At 38.1% G+C, this 17,636-nt stretch overlaps 1 protein-coding gene across 1 annotated transcript in view; it reads left to right on the forward strand.

Annotated features, from left to right (window-relative positions):
* Window positions 1-340: 340 nt before the first annotated feature.
* The window catches only part of LOC124593801 (protein lin-54 homolog), a 276,607-nt gene continuing 259,311 nt past the window's right edge, over window positions 341-17,636 (forward strand). The window contains exons 1-2 of the mRNA XM_047132149.1: window positions 341-615; window positions 1,362-2,212. Coding sequence (XP_046988105.1) covers window positions 597-615; window positions 1,362-2,212 — 870 coding nt within the window. The 5' untranslated portion in view covers window positions 341-596. The remainder of the gene's footprint in view (window positions 616-1,361; window positions 2,213-17,636) is intronic.

Genomic DNA, 17,636 nt, shown 5'->3' on the forward strand with positions numbered 1-17,636 from the left:
TACAGACTGATCGTAGTTTGTGGACTAGCCTGTAAGGCACACTCGGCCGTCACTATTTTTGGAGTTCTCATTTGTTCTTACTTTAGCGTGTGAGATCTTTGTCGAACGTCATAACTTATTAAATCACGTAGAGGTACAAACAAGACCAGCAAACTGTTTCTGGGTAAGTGTACGCTGGCTTCTGACAAACACGGTAAAGCATAGCACTGTACTTACTCAGAGATGATATGCGAACAGGCCAAAGTTGTCGCTTTATTGGTGTATTGCTGAATTGTTCTAATTACCTTAGTGCGTATCTTTCTTTACTGCTATCTTTGGAACTATATTCTGATTGGTGGAAGATGGTTGCACCGCGGAAGGTGCAAAGTAGCTCGACGTAATAGTATGTTGCTGTGCGCGCTTTGTTTGAAAATGGAGGCGATGATGTTCTTATCATGAATGGGTCTATTTCGTCTGATATTGACATTGTCGACCATTTCTTCACAAGGCCTTAATTATGGTGTATAAATGTAAGATACTTCGAAATCATTCATACGCGGCGGTCCAGTGCATTGTGGGATGGTAATGGTGGGCGCGTGATTTTGAACAAATACAGAATGCCAGCTCCAGATACAGGTAAAGTGTTGTTACAGAGTTGAATATTTGTGGGGGGATATGTGTAGTACTCAGACTGACAGCATGTCACGTTATTGAAGGAACACTTCTGGTTGTGGCATCAACCTATTTCTGTACAGAGGTGGCTCAGAAATAGCCCCCACCCATCATTTCAATCTAGCGCTGAAATTTAGGTCTCACCCTATAGGTTAGAATATCATACTGAGCTAATGATGTGAGAAATTGGAATAATGTATGTTATCAGAAACTGAGTGTACAGTTACTCTGTAATTGCGAGAGCGACCTGTTAACGTCTTAATGGTTAATGTTTTTGCTTGACTGTAAGCAATATTTCAAATTTCCTGCCTTGCTGGCAGAAAATGGCGCGTCATTTAAGTTGTGGATCTGTGATTCTGCTACAGAAGTGTCAGTCATTGAGACATCAGCCTATAGATTTTTATTCACCTCGAAGAGTGTGCTTCCATATAAGGTAGTTATTATTGGGTTAAAGCCCGCTAGTTCATGTAGCTATCACTTCGTCAGCTTCACTTCTGACTGGCAGAAATGAATTTTAGGAACGAATCAAGACGTCCAGAGAACTCTTCCTCTCCATGTTAGCAAATATGTTCGATTTTATGAGTCTTGTGTGTTACACCATTTTTTTAAAATTTTTATTTACCATCGCTAAAACAAAATGTTAATGGAAATGCTCATAATTTTGTTTTGTAATGTACAGTTTATATATGAAACCTTTATCTTGTTTTCAGGAGGTACTGAAACCCCACCTGGGGCTAGAGCAATTGTTGAAGCTTTAGGCCTGGACGCTGGTGCTCTTGCAGATGGTGATCTCAGTGCTCTCACATATCAGCATTCAAATGATCAGTTTAATCCATCAGAGTTTGAAGCATTGGCCCATTTCCCACCAGAACTAGATTGTTTGAATTCTACTGTTGAAGTTGAAAGTTCGTTGGGTGATGCTCTGGATAGTGCTGGTGAAGTGCTAAGTGTAGAAGAAACAGTGGAATCTGTGGAAATTGTTACAAGTGTACATGACCCAAATGAAGTGCCCCATTCTCCAGGCTCTATCCTCCCAGATATTGTGGAAGAAGAATCTACTGATGATATGGACATCAATGACATGGGAATATCAGACTCACCTGAGGCTGATGCATTACAACTATCATCATCCTCCCATCACTTAGCCTCCTATGGAAACAGTTTGGCGTTTACGTCGTCACCTATGAATGCAAAAACTCCACAGGCTGGTTCATCAATAGTGGTGATACAGTCTCCTGTTGCATCAAGTACGTGTTTAACACCCACAAGTTTCTCACAAACACATGTTACAGTTAGTGGTGGACAAATTGTTGGAAAGATTGCAGGAATGTCAGGTAACGTACCCATTGGCACAATGCCTCAGTTCCAGCCAATAACTCAGACACTAGTGACAGCAAAGTCATCGGATGGTAATATAGTTCAGCTACGTCCAACAAATATGAACAGGCAAGCAGCTATGACATCTCCAACCAACTTTACCTCTTCAGCACTTCAGGGAATTAAACCTTTGCAAGCCACTGTCAAGAGACCAGCTGCTGCCACATCTGGACAGATAAGAAATGTAAATATGCACCAGAATTGTTTTTACAAACACTTTATTAGTTACAGTTTTGTATATTGTGAGGAAAAGTACCATGTTTATCTACATCATAGACATGGAGAGCTAATGTTAAATTTCCAGTTGGTTCACTGTGTGTGTTTACAAATGAGAAAGTGTGTAGTGTAGATACCTACAATTTCATGCTATTTAGTAAGAAGAAATTGTTTTGTGGGTCTTTTTTTTTAATCAGCAGGTGTACTGAGCATAGATGCCCACATAGCTAGGTAGTAGATTATGCTAGTATTGGGAATTATTTTGTTACATTGTAGGGATGTTGATTTAAAACAGTAGTTCAGCAAATGTATTCCATATTTAATTTCACCATATCAGCTTAAAACTGCATGCAGTAGAATTTTAAGACTCGTGTGTTGACTGGGATTGCTTTTTTACATTGAAGTATGACAGATCGCTCATTAAATTTCTAAATTTTACATGTAGTAGACTTTCTTATACATGTCACTGTAAGATGTTTTGGGATTACAGCAAGGGGTGTAGGCCTTTGTTACAAAAGCAAAGTCATGCAAGTTGTTATAAGACTTAAATAATGTATGTTGACAGGTTGTATACATAGATATTCTGAAAGCCCCTGTTAAGTGCACAGCAGAGGGTACATTCCATTGTGACATGTATTACAGTTTCTTACTGTTCCATTCGTGTATGGAATGCAGGGAAGAATAACTGCTTAAATGTAAACTGGATTGGTCAGTGTTTGACGTATTCAATATCATTCACTATCCTTGTGCAAATGGAGTACTAACTGAATGGGGAAACTATACAGGCACTCTATGGGTAAATGAGTAAGATCAGGACACGTACTCCAGAAACTGAATGTCTGGAATCTGCCAAAACTGGAGTAATAAAAATGAAACGCAGATATACATTGACAAATATGAGAAAAACTAATAAAGGCCCTTGCACCATTAGTCTACCAACATGGTGTGCCGAAAATGTTGTGCTGCATGTAATAATGCCAACAAATGCAGTTAGTGTGTAGAAAGTGCATCACTTGCTGTGTGTTCACCAGTGACAATGTGTGATTCAATGCCAGGAATTGGTTTTTAGTGCCACCTATGTTACTGTAGTGACATTTCCTGTCATAACAGGCAGTTTGTCAGCACTGCTGCTCTTCCAAAGTAAGGGAATACTATGCTGTTAGAGGTGGTGACACACATTAAAGTATGATTGCACCACTCCACAGTGAGTATAATAGTGCTGAGGAACCTAATAGGTGCATAGAAACTCAGCTCTTGACATGTTACGGCCAAATGCTTGATGACCTTCTGAATATGTTGCAGGAAAGAACAGTTGTAAACATAATGCTGTTGGGAATAAGGCCATAGTGTGCCAACTGGCCCAGTCTGGAAGATGTATCTTAACTGTTGAATATATTCAGTTTTTTCTTCTTTAAGGAACTTATTGTAATCCAAACAATTGAGATATCAAGTGCTTGCACTGAGTTACTGTAATTTACCAAGGATCCAGACCACCATTGCTGCAATCTTGTTAATAACTACATCTTCAGTGTTGCATTTCTTTTTTGGGATATAACCTTTTTTACATTGTAAACTGGTTCACTGAAATTTCAGTGAGATATCCCACCAGCTGATAATCATTTATTAAGGTCTTCACATACATTGTCCTCATGAACTTTGAGGCTGAGAAGGAAGTGACTGTTGTGGAGTATTCATTGTGGAAAGATCCTTCTTTCATGACTCAGTTTCAAATTGTTCTGTCTCATATAGTTTAGCTCATCATCCATTTCAAAGTCAATTGGATGTAGACATTATTGTGTTGTACGACTATTTTATTTATTTTTTGTCGAAATGATGCAGAATCTGTTGATTCCTCTCTATGATGAAAGCATATATGAGCATCCTCATCCAGTCATAAACTAGCCTACTTTGGACTGAAGTGCTGTTATGGTGTTGAAGGCTGTTATATTACATGTTGTTGTCAGCAATTCATTGACATTGGTTGTAACTACTTAGGTGATAGTATATGGTAACCAGTGAGAATTGCTGGATCTAATGGCTTCTTTCACCAGGAGCTACAAATTGACAACATTTTGTTTTGATATGGAGAGCACCAGAACAACTTTCAGTGATCTAACAATGTGAATTTTAAAGTTACTTACCAATGTTCATGTTCGCTTGTGAGTTGTGAAGCCTACAAATCTTAACATGAAAATACAATTGCCATAATGGATTGATGTATAGCATAGCCCGAGATACGCGTTCTCCAGTGCAATAACAGTACTTATGTGTTTTATTTCCAATTTTACTGAAAGTTCAAGTGTCATCAGTCGTCTGACGGGTTTGATGTGGCCCGCGATGAATTCCTCTCTGCACACTTTGGAGGGCAGGAAAACATAGTAGAACAGATTCCAGCTAAATTTATTTACAAACCATAGAAAATTACAGAGGAGATTCTCAGTGGCTACCTTCATTTGACTCATAATTTGTTGTTGCCTTCCCAAAACTAACTGCGGAAACCCCTGCCAACAGCAACAGACAACAGCAAAGTCACTGCATTTCTACAACAACTTAGTTAAGTAGTGCTTCTAAAGCATTTCATTTATAACCCCCTAGGTTTTTTCAAACTTTACACCCAATTAAATTCCATAATGACTTTTTAACATTTTAGAAGCTGCAGGGACTTTTTTTCTACTGTACCACTAGGGGCCTAATTCACTGCTGAAATAACTGTGCCAATTTTCAAATCTATGCAATGCGGGGTAGTGACCCATCTTGGTAACCTGAACTTGTTTTGTAGTGTAATTAAACAGAGCAGTTAACCGCTCACTAGATGAAAGATCGGTACCCAAAGACTGGAAAGTTGCATAGGTCACACCAATATTCAAGAAAGATAGTTGGAGTAATCTGCTGAATTATAGACACATATCAGTAACATCAGTATGCAGCAGGACTTCGGAACATATATTGTGTTCGAACATTATGAATTATATTGAAGAGAACAGTCTATAGACACACAGGCAACACACATTTAGAAAGCATTGTTCTTGTGAAGCACAACTATCTCTTTACTCACACAAAGTTTTGAGTGCAGTTCACAAGGGATTTCAAATTGATTCTATGGTTGTAGGTTTCCAGAAGGTTTTTGACACTGCACCACACGAGTGGCTTGTAGTGAAATTGCTTGCTTATGGAATATCATCTCAGTCATGTGGCTGGATTCGTGATTTCCTGTCACAGGGATCACAGTTCGTAGTAAGTGACGGAAAGTCAGCTAGTAAAGCAGCTATACACACACACACACACACACACACACACACACACACACACACAATTTAGGAGACAATCTGAGCAGCCGTATTAGGTTATTAGCAGGTGATGCAGTCATTTATCATCTAGTAAGTCAGATGACCAAAACAAGTTGCGAAATGATTTAGAAAAGATATTTGTATGGTGCAAAAATTGGCAATAATGGAAAGTGTGAGGTCATACTCATGAGTGGTAGACTGCGTATTGTTGGCAAAATACTCACAAGATGCGACACATCAATTAAAGAGACTGCATACACCATGTTTGTCTATCCTCTTTTGGAGTACTGCTGCGTGGTGTGAGATCCTTACCAGAAAGGGTTAACTGAGTATATTGAGAAAGTTCAAAGAAGAACGGTACATTTTGTATTATCCTAAAATGGAGAGAGTTTGTCACTGGCACGATACGGGATTGGAGATGGACATAATCAAAACAAAGGCATTTTTCGTTGTGGTGGAATCTCCTCATTAAATTTTAATCACCAACTTTCTGCTTCGAATTCGAAAATATTTCGTTGATGGTGGCCTACATAGAGAGAAACGATCATCATAATAAAGCAGTGGAAATCAGAGATTGCTCGGAAAGATATGGGTGTTTTTTTTTTTTTTTTCTTCGCACTGTTCGCGATTGGAATAATAGAGAATTATTGTGACGGTGGTTCGCTGAACCCTCTGCCAGGAACTTAAGTGTGATTTGCAGAGTATCCATGTAGATGTACTTCGATTTTTTTCCACATTAATTGAAATGACACTAAAGTGAAAGTATGTATTAATGTTAGCCTTAATGCATTCTTTTCAGTGATGTAAACTTTGTGTCAAATACAAGCATACTTTAGTACATTTGATATTTTTTGTAACTTTAAGGCTGATAACGTAGTAAATACATTAACTGAAAAGCTAATCTTTCACTAATTTTCTGACAGGGATACAGACAATGCACTGATAAATAATGTTTCCATTTCCTTTCATTGACTAACATATTCCTTGTGTCAACATGGGAAATGTCATGACAAAATTTTCTTAACAAGTTTGAAGAGACGTTTTGCTATGAGCCTAGCTTTCTGATCTTCATTGGTGTTACTTCTTTGCTCTAAACAAAAAGTTATCAGGACAGCAAGTTGCAAAATCATAGCTATTTTAGATCGGGAATAGTTGCTTGCTTGAGAATTCATTTCTCACATTTCCAGTCACTAATAAAATTGTTGTAGTACATGAATCTCAAAGGAAGCAGCTGAAACTTGGCAGATGATGATACAGGACCATTAAATGAATTACGTATAATTTACATTCTGTAAAGTTTTTTGCGATATCATTAACACTGATATCTACATCTATACTCCGCAAACCACCATGAGGTGCGTGGCAGAGGCTACGTCCCATTGTACCAGTTATTAGGGTTTCTTGCTGTTCTTTCATGTATGAAGTATGGAAAGAATGTCTGTTTGTGTGCCTCTGTGCATGCAGTAAATATTCTGATCCTATCTTCATGATCCCTATGTGAGTGATATGCAGCCGGTTGTAGTATAATCGTAGAGTAATTATTTAAACCCACTTCTTGAAACTTTGCTAATAGATTTTTTCAAGATAGTTTACATCTATCTGAAAGAGTCCTCCGGAACAGTTCCTCCAGTACCTGTGTGACACTATCCCATGGTTTAAACAAACATGTGACTATTCATTCTGCCTCCTGTAGAAGTTCAATATCCCATGTTAGTTCTATCTGGTACAGGCCCCACACACTTGAGCAATATTTTAGAACCGGTTGCGTAAGTTATTGACTGAACCTATGTGACATCCATTCAATATCCACAAAGTTTTGCACACAGGTACTTCTATGAATTGACAGATTCCACCAGTGACTATTATAGCCATAGGATAATACATTTTTTCATTTTGTGAAATAGAAAATTTTCTGTTTCTGAACAATTAAAGCAAGTTGCCAATATCTGAAACACTTTGGAATCTTATCAATATCTGACCTAATATTTATGCATCTTCTGTCAGATAGTACTTATTATAGATGACTGCATCATCTGCAAAAATCCCAATTCTAGTACTGTTAATATTGTCTGCAATGTCATTAACAGCAGGGTGACCACAGGTTCTAGAAATCTGAGAATATCAGGGAATTTTAGGCACATCAGGAAAGTATCAGGGAAATTTAGGGAAAAGAGAGAGAGAGAGAGAGAGAGAGCTGGAAAAATCTTGTTTTTGTCTCAGTATACGAAATGGTTTGTTTACTGAGGTGTCATACATTGTCGCTGGTTTATATGTTTGAAAGTGTGGACAATAAGAAGAAGAAGAAGATAATAATAGTGTCAGTCGCTTGCAGTTTGATGCTATGTACTCGTATATTTTTCAAAAGAAAAATCACAAAATACCTGTAAAATAATAGATATAACACAGTGGATATTAATCAACAATAACGAACATAGAAGAATCAACATTTTATTGATAGTCACCTGCAGTGTTTGTTTACGCAATTCTTCCCCACCTTACACATTTCTTTCAAGAGGCCTACTTCTTCCTGAGGTTATTTCTGAAATCAGTGAAGGGATTTTAAGTCTATCTTGAGATTCCAAGAAAATAAGTATTTTCGTCACCAAATGTGTTTCGTTTTATTGAAATAAAAAACATCAGTGGTCATAATGAAACACGCATACCATTTAGCTTGCTTTCTCCATCTAAAAACAGTTCATTACATAAGACGTTGGTGTTAGTACTTTAGATTATTGCTCACACAGGAAATGCCATCTACGTGCAAGTTCTTTTTGAGATTTCCTCATTTGCACTATTTTAACTTACCTTGACATCTCATAATTTGTCCAGGAAAATTCTAAAACTTGTCTGGAAATATCAGGGAATTCCATTTGTGGAAACTTATGGCAACCATGAATATACAACATGAACAACAAGGGTCCAACACACTTCCCAAGGGCACACCCAAAGTTCTCTCTCCATCCAAGATAACATGTTGTGTCCTCCATACCGAAAAGTCCTCAGTCCAGTCAGAAATTTCACTTGATATCCCCTTATTATCATACTTTTGCAATAAGTGTAGGTGTGGTACGGAATCAAATGCTTTTTGGAAATCAAGAAATACTACATCTACCTGATTGCATTGATCCAAAGCCTTCAGTGTCTCATGTGAGAAAAGTGCGAGTTTGATTTCACGTGATAAATGGTTTTCAAAATCCATGGTGGTTGGCATTGAGGAGGTCATTCTGTTCAAGATACCTCTTTGTGTTTGAGCTCAGAATACATTCTAAGATTCTACATCAAATCGATATCAAGGATATTGGACAGTAGTTTTGTGGATCACTTCTACTTCCCTGCTTGTAGACAGGTGTGATCTGTGCCTTTTTCAATAACTGGGCACAGGTTTTGTTTGAGGGATCTATGATAGATTGTAGTTCGAAGAGGAGCTAACTCAGTCGCAAATTCAATATAGAATCTGACAGGGATTCTTAGAGCTTTGTTCAGTTTTAACAATTTCAGCTTTTCCTCAACACTGCTGATACTAATACTCATTTCATTCGTCTTCTCAATGGTACATGGATCAAATTGGGGCAAGTCTCCTGGGTTGGAAATGGAGTTAAGCATTTCTGCTTTTGCTTTGCTACCCTCAATTTCAGTTCCAGTCTCATTCACTAGGGCCTGGACGCTATCTTTGGTGCCACCAACAGCCTTTACATATGACCAGAATTTCTTTGGATTCTGACCGAGCGAGGTGGCGCAGTGGTTAGCACACTGGACTCGCATTCGGGAGGACAACGGTTCAATCCCGGGTCCGGCCATCCTGATTTAGGTTTTCCGTGCTTTCCCTAAATCGCTTCAGGCAAATGCCGGGATGGTTCCTTAGAAAGGGCACGGCCGATTTCCTTCCCCATCCTTCCCTAATCCGAGCTTGTGCTCCATCTCTAATGACCTCGTTGTCGACGGGACGTTAAACAGTAATCTCCTCCTCCTCCTCCTCTTTGGATTCTGTAAAAGATCATTTGACACTATTTTGCTACGGTTCTCGTTGAAAGCATCTTGCATTGCTATCTTGACAGCCAAACACATTTCATTTAGCATCTCTCTATCTACAACTCTACAGTTTGTTTTACACCTATTATGCAGTAATTTCTGTTTCCTTAGAAGTTTCTTTACACTGACATATTGATGGACTTTGGTAAAAGTACTGCTTTTTGTTAAGAAACAGTTCAAGGAATTCATTAGGTAAATAAATTGACACTGCCACCATTTGCCGTGTACTACAAGAATAATGAAGTATTAAAAAGTACAACTGATAAGTTGTGTAGTTAGAGGTCCAGTTAAAATTTGAAGTTCCGAGTCTGGTTGTGGGTAGGAGATACCAATTAATATTTTAAAACAGAGCTTCCTTTTGTGTATAAGTTGCGCAGTTTGTGTACATTGTTTGGTGGAGGATACCATGTCCACTCGTCTACTAATCATTTTCTTTCCTGTTCCACTCGCAAACAGAGCAAGGGAAAAATAACTGTCTTAAGTATGAGCCCTGATTTCTAGTATCTTCAAGACCCTTATGCGAAATGTATGTTGATGGCAGCAATATTGTTGTGCAGTCATCTTCAAAAGCCTGCTCTAATATTCTCAGTGGTGTTCCTTGAAACGAATGTCATATTCCCTTCAGGAATTCCCATTAGAGTTCCTGAAGCATCTCCGTAACACTTCAGTGTTGTTTGAACCTGTGTTGTTGTTGTGGTCTTCAGTCCAGAGACTGGTTTGCGCAAGCTCTCCATGCTATTCTATTCTGTGCAAGCTCCTTCATCTTCAAGTAACTACTGCAACCTACATCCTTCTGAATCTGCTTGTGTATTCATCTCTTGGTCTCCCTCTATGATTTTTACCCTCCATGCTTCCCACCAGTATTAAATTGGTGATCCCTTGATGCCTCAGAACTTGTCCTTCAAACCAATCCCTTCTTCTAGTCAATTTGTGCCACAAATTCCTAATTTCCCCAGTTTTTTTCAGTACCCCCTCATTAGTTATGTGATCTACTCATTTAATCTCCAGCATTCTTCTGTAAAATCACATTTCGAAAGGATCTCTTTACTTTTTGCCTAAACTCTTTATTGTCCATGTTTCACTTCCATACATGGCTACACACCATACAAATGCTTTCAGAAAAGGCTTCCTGACCATTAAATCTGTACTCAATGTTAACAAATTTCTCTTCTTTAGAAACACTTTCCTTGTCATTGCCGGTCTACATTTTATATCCTCTCTACTTCGACCATCATCAGTTATTTTGCTCCCCAAATAGCAAAACTCCTTTACTACTTTTATTTAAGTGTCTCATTTCCTAATCTAATTCCCTCAGCATCACACGACTTGGACTACATTCCATTATCCTCGGTTTGCTTTTGTTGATGTTCATCTTATATCCTCCTTTCAACTGTCCATTCCGTTCAAATGCTCTTCCAGGTCCTTTGCTGTCTCTGACTGAATTACAATGTCTTCGGCGAACATCAAAGTTTTTATTTCTTCTCCATGGATTTTAATTCCAACTCCGAATTTTTCTTTTGTTTCCTTTACTGCATGCTCAATATACAGATTGAATAACATTGGGGACACGCTACAAGCCTGTCTCACTCCCTTCCAAACCACTGCTTCCCTTTCATGCCCCTTGCCTCTTATAACTGCCATCTGGTTTCTGTACAAATTGTAAGTAGCCTTTCGCTCCCTGCCGCTATCAGAATTTGAAAGAATAATCCAGTCAACCTTGTCAAAAGCTTTCTCTGAATATATAAATGCTAGAAATGAAGGTATGCCTTTCCTTAATCTATATTCTAAGATACAGTCATAGGGTCAGTATTGCCTCACATATGCCTACATTTCGAGGAGTACAAAGTGATCTTACCCGAGGTTGGCTTCTACCAGTTTCTCCGTTTGTCTGTAAAGAATTGGTGTTAGTATTTTGCAGCCGTGACTTATTAAACTAATAGTTTGGTAATTTTCACATCTGTCAGCACCTGCTTTCTTTGGGATTGGAATTATTATATCCTTCTTGAATAGGGTATTTCACCTGTCTCATACATCTTCCTCACCAGATGGTAGAGTTTTGTCATGGCTGGCTCTCCCAATGCTGTCAGTAGTTCTCATGGAATGTTGTCTACTCCTGGGGCCTTGTTTCAACTTAGGTCTTTCAGTGCTCTGTCAAATTCTTCACAAATTATCATATCTCCCATTTCATCTTCATCTACGTCCTCTTCAATTTCCATAATATTGCCCTTGTGTAGATCCTCTATATACTCCAACACTTTTCTGCTTTCCCTATTTTGCTTAGGACTGGTTTTCCATCTGAGATCTTGATATACCTACAGGTGGTTCTCTTCTCCAAAGGTCTCTTTAATTTTCCTGTAGGCAATATCTATCTTACCCCTAGTGGTATATGCCTCTACATCCTTGCATTTGTTCTCTAGCCATCCCTGCTTAGACATGTTGCACTTCCTGTCGATCTCATTTTTGAGTGTTTTGTATTCCTTTTCGCCTGCTTCATTTACTGCATTTTTATATTTTCTCCTTTCATCAGTTAAATTCAATCTCTCTTCTGTTATGCAAGGATTTCTACTAGGCCTCATCTTTTTACCTACTTGCTCCTCTGCTGCTTTCACTATTTCATATCTTAAAGCTGCCCATTCTTCTTCTACTGTATTTCTTTCCCCTGTTCTTGTCAATCATTCATTAATTCTCTCTCTCTCTCTCTCTCTCTCTCTCTCTCTCTCTCTCTCTCTCTCTCTCTCTGAAACACACTACAACCTCTGGGTCTTTCAGTTTATTCAGGTCCCATCTCCTTAAATTACTACCTTTTTGCAGTTTCTTCAGTTTTAATCTACAGTTACGAATCCCAATTCAGTTTTACAAAGAGTACTTCATTGTGCTGGCCCCTTATGTAGTTCGCATTTATCGCAAATCTCTCGCCCGGCACCAAGTCTCAAGCAACTGGAAGAAAACTCATGTGACTTCTGTGCTTGTATAGAAGAAGATAAAATGTAGGCAAGGTCCACATCTGCCCCTGGAAATGTCTTACAATTTAAAACCTGGTTCCTAAATGTGTCCTATCATTGTATGTGAGGCGAAAAGTGAAAAGGGACCTCTTGTCGAAAATTTAGGACTTTGAGTTTTAGTTTTTACATTTGGCGTTAAATTCTGAACAACCTGTAAAAATTATTTTATTTGTATCTCTAAATTTGAGGAAGTTATGGCAGGTTGAATATTAATGACATAAAAGAGGCGTTTTGAGATATGGGCTTTTAAAGTTTCACTTTATTATTATTGTTTAGCTATACATATTTAAGAAACAAATTCTGCGTATATATTACACTTAAAATGTCCTTCGTCAAGTCGTTTTGAGTTTTTTAAATTAACACTTCACAATAAGTGGATTACTCCCTCTTACCTATATTACATCAGAGTGTAAATACATTTGAAAGCAAATAAATTGGCCCCTTGAGAAAAATATAGCAAGCCCTGTGCTTATTTTTTTGGCATAATATTTATATTTTTACACTACGTTATGGCATCTTTTGGATCAAATTTTGATTCTGGAGCAATTAATGGGACTAGAACCACAAGAAATTGGAATTTACAAGAGTTTCTGGTTCACGTTCTGAGCCTACTTCGGGACACAGAATGTCTTTGTAGTTCTCTTTGCAGTAGGTCCTGATGTTTCTAAAAAGGTACTCTTTTTGTTGTCTTGTCATCCCTGGAGGAATTACTGCAGCAGGAAACCCAGTGGGCCCACTGCCATTGGGGAAGATGCGGTACACAAATTCATTTCCATCGATGTCCAATTTGCAATGTACTCTACCTTTGTAGCTAACGTTGAACTCAAAGTGGTTGTATTTAGGTATGTGAGGTACTTTGTTAGCATTACTATCCTTCAAAAAATTTAGCCAGTCATATCTATTCACAGCAACTTCGCCTATTTCATTTCCAACAGCAACAGCTGAGTTAACATGTGTCGTAGGTGTAGATTTCTCAATGCAGTCAGTGAATACTTGTATGGAAGAGATATAGGTGACCCTAAATCTTTTCTTTAAAAGTCCAAATGCCCAGTCACCTGCAAATTTCGTGTGACCTACTGACATGAATGACAAAACAATTCTCTTATTTTTGTTATTATTGATTCTCAAAGCAAGATATTCTAGTAAGATATTGCTCTTGTTCTGACCTACACAATTGTCAGCATGAATGAACATTGTGTCTTCTCCATGACTGTTGTTTTCCAAGTAGTTGTGGAAAAGACTGACAACAACGTTGGATATCTTTGTTGTTCCTACACTTTCTGGGAGTAGATAGTTTACTTGTTTGTTCAGAGTCTCACACATAACCCCAAATATTCCTATTCTGAATGGTACCAAGAAATAAATAGATCCAGGCTGAAACGGGTTACTGGGTATGTGAACCTGCTGGGCCATGTCAAAACTGTAGTGTACACAATTTCTATCACCATCTTCTAAATTTTCCTTAGTCTTTTTGATAGTTCCCTTATAAAGCTTTCTTTTGTAACAAGTTGTAGATGGGACCTCATTTTTTTTCAATAGTTTCCATTTTAGTTTCTTCAGGCACTGAAGCCATTGCAGTTCCTGAAGTGAAATGCCTTTGGCAAAATGCACAAAGATCTGATTTGGGCGTCATGACAACTATTTCTGGGCAAATCTCCTTTGAAATATTACAAAACACTCTACTTGGTACTGGTTTTATGGGCATATCATTTGTAAAGGAAGCCATGTAAGTTTCAAAAATTTTGGCTTTATATCACTTGAAGGTAGAAGTTTGAAATTTGCATTATACTGAGTGCTACTTCTGCCTGGTAAAATTATGGCATGTTGTTCTGCGTAATTGTGTAAAAACCTTACAACAAACTCTGAATCAGAAAAAGAAGTTACATTCTTAGGAAGTTTTCTTGCATTACCATGAGCTTTGACAATCAATCCTGTATCATTATACATTTTTGTTAGGCGCTTTAGTCTTTTAATTTTAATATTGTTGGAAAACATGTAAGTGTTTTTACAAACATGCCGACCTTTTACTAAGTATTTACTTCGTGGTTGTTTCCTCTCAGTTTGTACTTTATGTTTACGAGCTGTCAAATAAGAATCTGAAACTACACACTGCTATGGGCCTAAAATTACTTGATCTAATGTGTTGACATTGTTCTCATAATGATCAATCTCAGCACATTCACGACACATTTCCAAACATTCATCAACTGAATAGTAATTGCAACATTCTTCTTTGCACCCGCAACCCGCTTTTAAAAACTCTGAAACGAGAGCATGGTCTCTGTCGGCATCAAAAGAGTCAATTAAATTTATGCAGTCATCAGTTATGACCAGGTCAAAGTCTTCAGCACCATCATTCTCATCTACAACTTGATCACTGTTAACATTTCGTTCTATTTCTATAACAACATTATCAATGACATTATTGTTGTTACCTAAGGCTTCGTTTAACTTCGGAATGTCTAGTAATAAAGAAATATCAGATAGGTTAACTGACTCATCACCTTGAGGGGTCCAGTTCCTCATCACTTAATTCGTCACTACTTGGCATTCTTTCAAAAAAGTAATCTTGAAATACTTCATAATCTTCATCACATAGATCACCACCAACACCAATATCGTTTAGTGCTTTCACAATTCTATCTTCACACATTGCGTATTTTAAACTAAGCAAGCTGTAAACACGAATTTGTAACGTCAGCTGTCGGCTGTTCTTTAAGGGCTACCAACTATACATTGACAAAATCTGTAGGCATTTGCAAAAATAAGACCACGTGTGTTGTTTGGCATTATTGAAATCACAAAACTGTTTTCTTTTATACGAAATTACTCTGAGCTCATTAAAATGCTTCTAAAATTTAAGAGATGCTATTTTGTGAAGTATTGCATGTATAGCTGCAATATTTAGAAAAGGGACCTCTTGTCGAACCAATGTTATTTCCCCATAACGACAATAGGTCCCTTTTCTGAAGACTGACATCGATTGCTTTTATTGATGTAATTGACTCTTGTTGCATTCAAACAAGTTTCAAATCAATATGAGCATGTACAGAATGAAGTAAGCTATTATAGTGTACAAAAAACGAAAATCTATATTTTACACATTGTTGAATTGTTTTTCTTGTTCTGATAATTTTACTCTTCCGACAGGAGGTCCCTTTTCGCTTTCCGCCTCACATATAATCTATCTATCTGAAGCCTTCCAGTGTCTCCAGGCCTCTTCCACATATACAGCCTTCTTTCATGATTCTTAAACTAAGTGTTAGCTATGATTGGGTTTTGCTGTGTGCAAAATTTTACCAAGCGGTTTCTTCCTTCATTCCTTACCCCCAGTACATATTCACCTACTACTTTTCCTTCTCTTCCTTTTCCTATTATCAAATTCCAGTCCTCCATGACTATTGAACCTACCAATAACAAATCTAGCAGCCCACCTCTGAACTGCTTTGATGTCTTCCTTTAATCTGACCTGGTGTGGACACCAAACACATGAGCAGTACTCAAGATTAGATCACACTACTGTCCTATATCCAGTCTTCTTTACAAACAAACCACACTTTCCTAAAATTCTCACAATAAACCGAAGTTAACCATTTGCCTTTGCTACCATAATCCTCACATGCTCGTTCTGTTTCGTATCGCTTTGCTGATATTTAGATGATGTGATTGTGTCAAGCAGGACACTGCTAACACAATATCTTAATATTATGCGTTTCTTTTTCTTACTCATCTGCGTTAACTTGCATTTTCCTCCATTTAGTGCTAGCTGCCATTCATCAAGCCAACTAGAAATTTGGTCTAAGTCATCTTGTATCCTCCTGCAGTCACTCAACTTTGGCATCTTCCTGTAAATCACAGCATCATCAGCAAACAACCACAGATTACTGCCCACTCTGTCCAACAGATCATTTATATATATACAGAAAATAATAGTGGTCCTACCACACTTCCCTGTTCACTGCTAATGATACCCACTGGGATTTATTACTTAAGAAGTTTCGAGCCACTCACATATCTGGAAATCTATTCCATATGGTCATACCTTTGTTAATAGTCTGGCACTGTGTCCCACACTTTTCAGGAACCTAGTAATATGGAATCTACTTATTGTCCTTCATCCATATTTCACAGTATATTGTGTCAGAAAAGGGCAAGCTGAGTTTTCTAAAACTGTGATGATGTGTGAACATAAGCTTCTTGGTATCAAGAACATTTATGGTATTCCAATGGAGAATGTTACAAGACTCTGCAGTGAACTGATTTTAAGGATACTGGTCAGTAATTTTGCAAGTCCATCATTTTATTCTTCTTCTAGGCTATACCTTCTACTTCTATACGAGTACAGAAATCACCTGCGTGTTTTTTATTTTTTCCCAGTTGCTTTAGACTCTGTGCTGGGTGAGAGATTTGTGATAAATGCAAACTAAGTGAGGGGCCGGTGCAGTGAAGTACTCTTTGTAAAACCGAATTGGGATTCCATGGACATGACTACTTATTTGTTTTCAATCCTTTCAGTTGCTTCCCTATGCCAGGGATGCTTATTATGATGTCCATGTGGGACTGGGTACAATAGTCAAACAATGGTTTGTTTGTTATTATTCTCCTGCATGAATGATTTCTTAAATGCTAAATTTAGAACTTCAGCCTGTGATATGCTGTCTTCAACTGCCACACCAAACTGGTAAACGGTTGACTGGACGGAAGACTTAGACCAGAATTTTCTTGGGTTCTCGGCCTTACCTATTCCTAAGGTATGATAATTGATTTGTTGTTTGCCTCGCGCTTAGAACTTTCCACAGATGCATGAATCGCTACTAACCTTTGCCTGTTATCATTTGCACATTCTCCTTTGAACCAAGAGTGCAACAGTCTTTGCTTCCTCGGCAGTTTCCAAGTTTCGTTGTTAAACCGTGGTGGGTCTTTTCCATCTTAATCCACTTGCTTGGCACAGTGCTCCCAATCGCAATTAACAACTTGTTTCCCCCCAGGGGGTCCACAACTCTTTTGTGGATACATGAGTGGCGAGCATGGGGCCCCGAGCTATTGCAGCCTTCCTTCTTTCCAGGGCTGCATT

The sequence above is a fragment of the Schistocerca americana genome, chromosome 2 (assembly GCF_021461395.2).
Source record: "Schistocerca americana isolate TAMUIC-IGC-003095 chromosome 2, iqSchAmer2.1, whole genome shotgun sequence".
Taxonomy (NCBI): domain Eukaryota; kingdom Metazoa; phylum Arthropoda; class Insecta; order Orthoptera; family Acrididae; genus Schistocerca; species Schistocerca americana.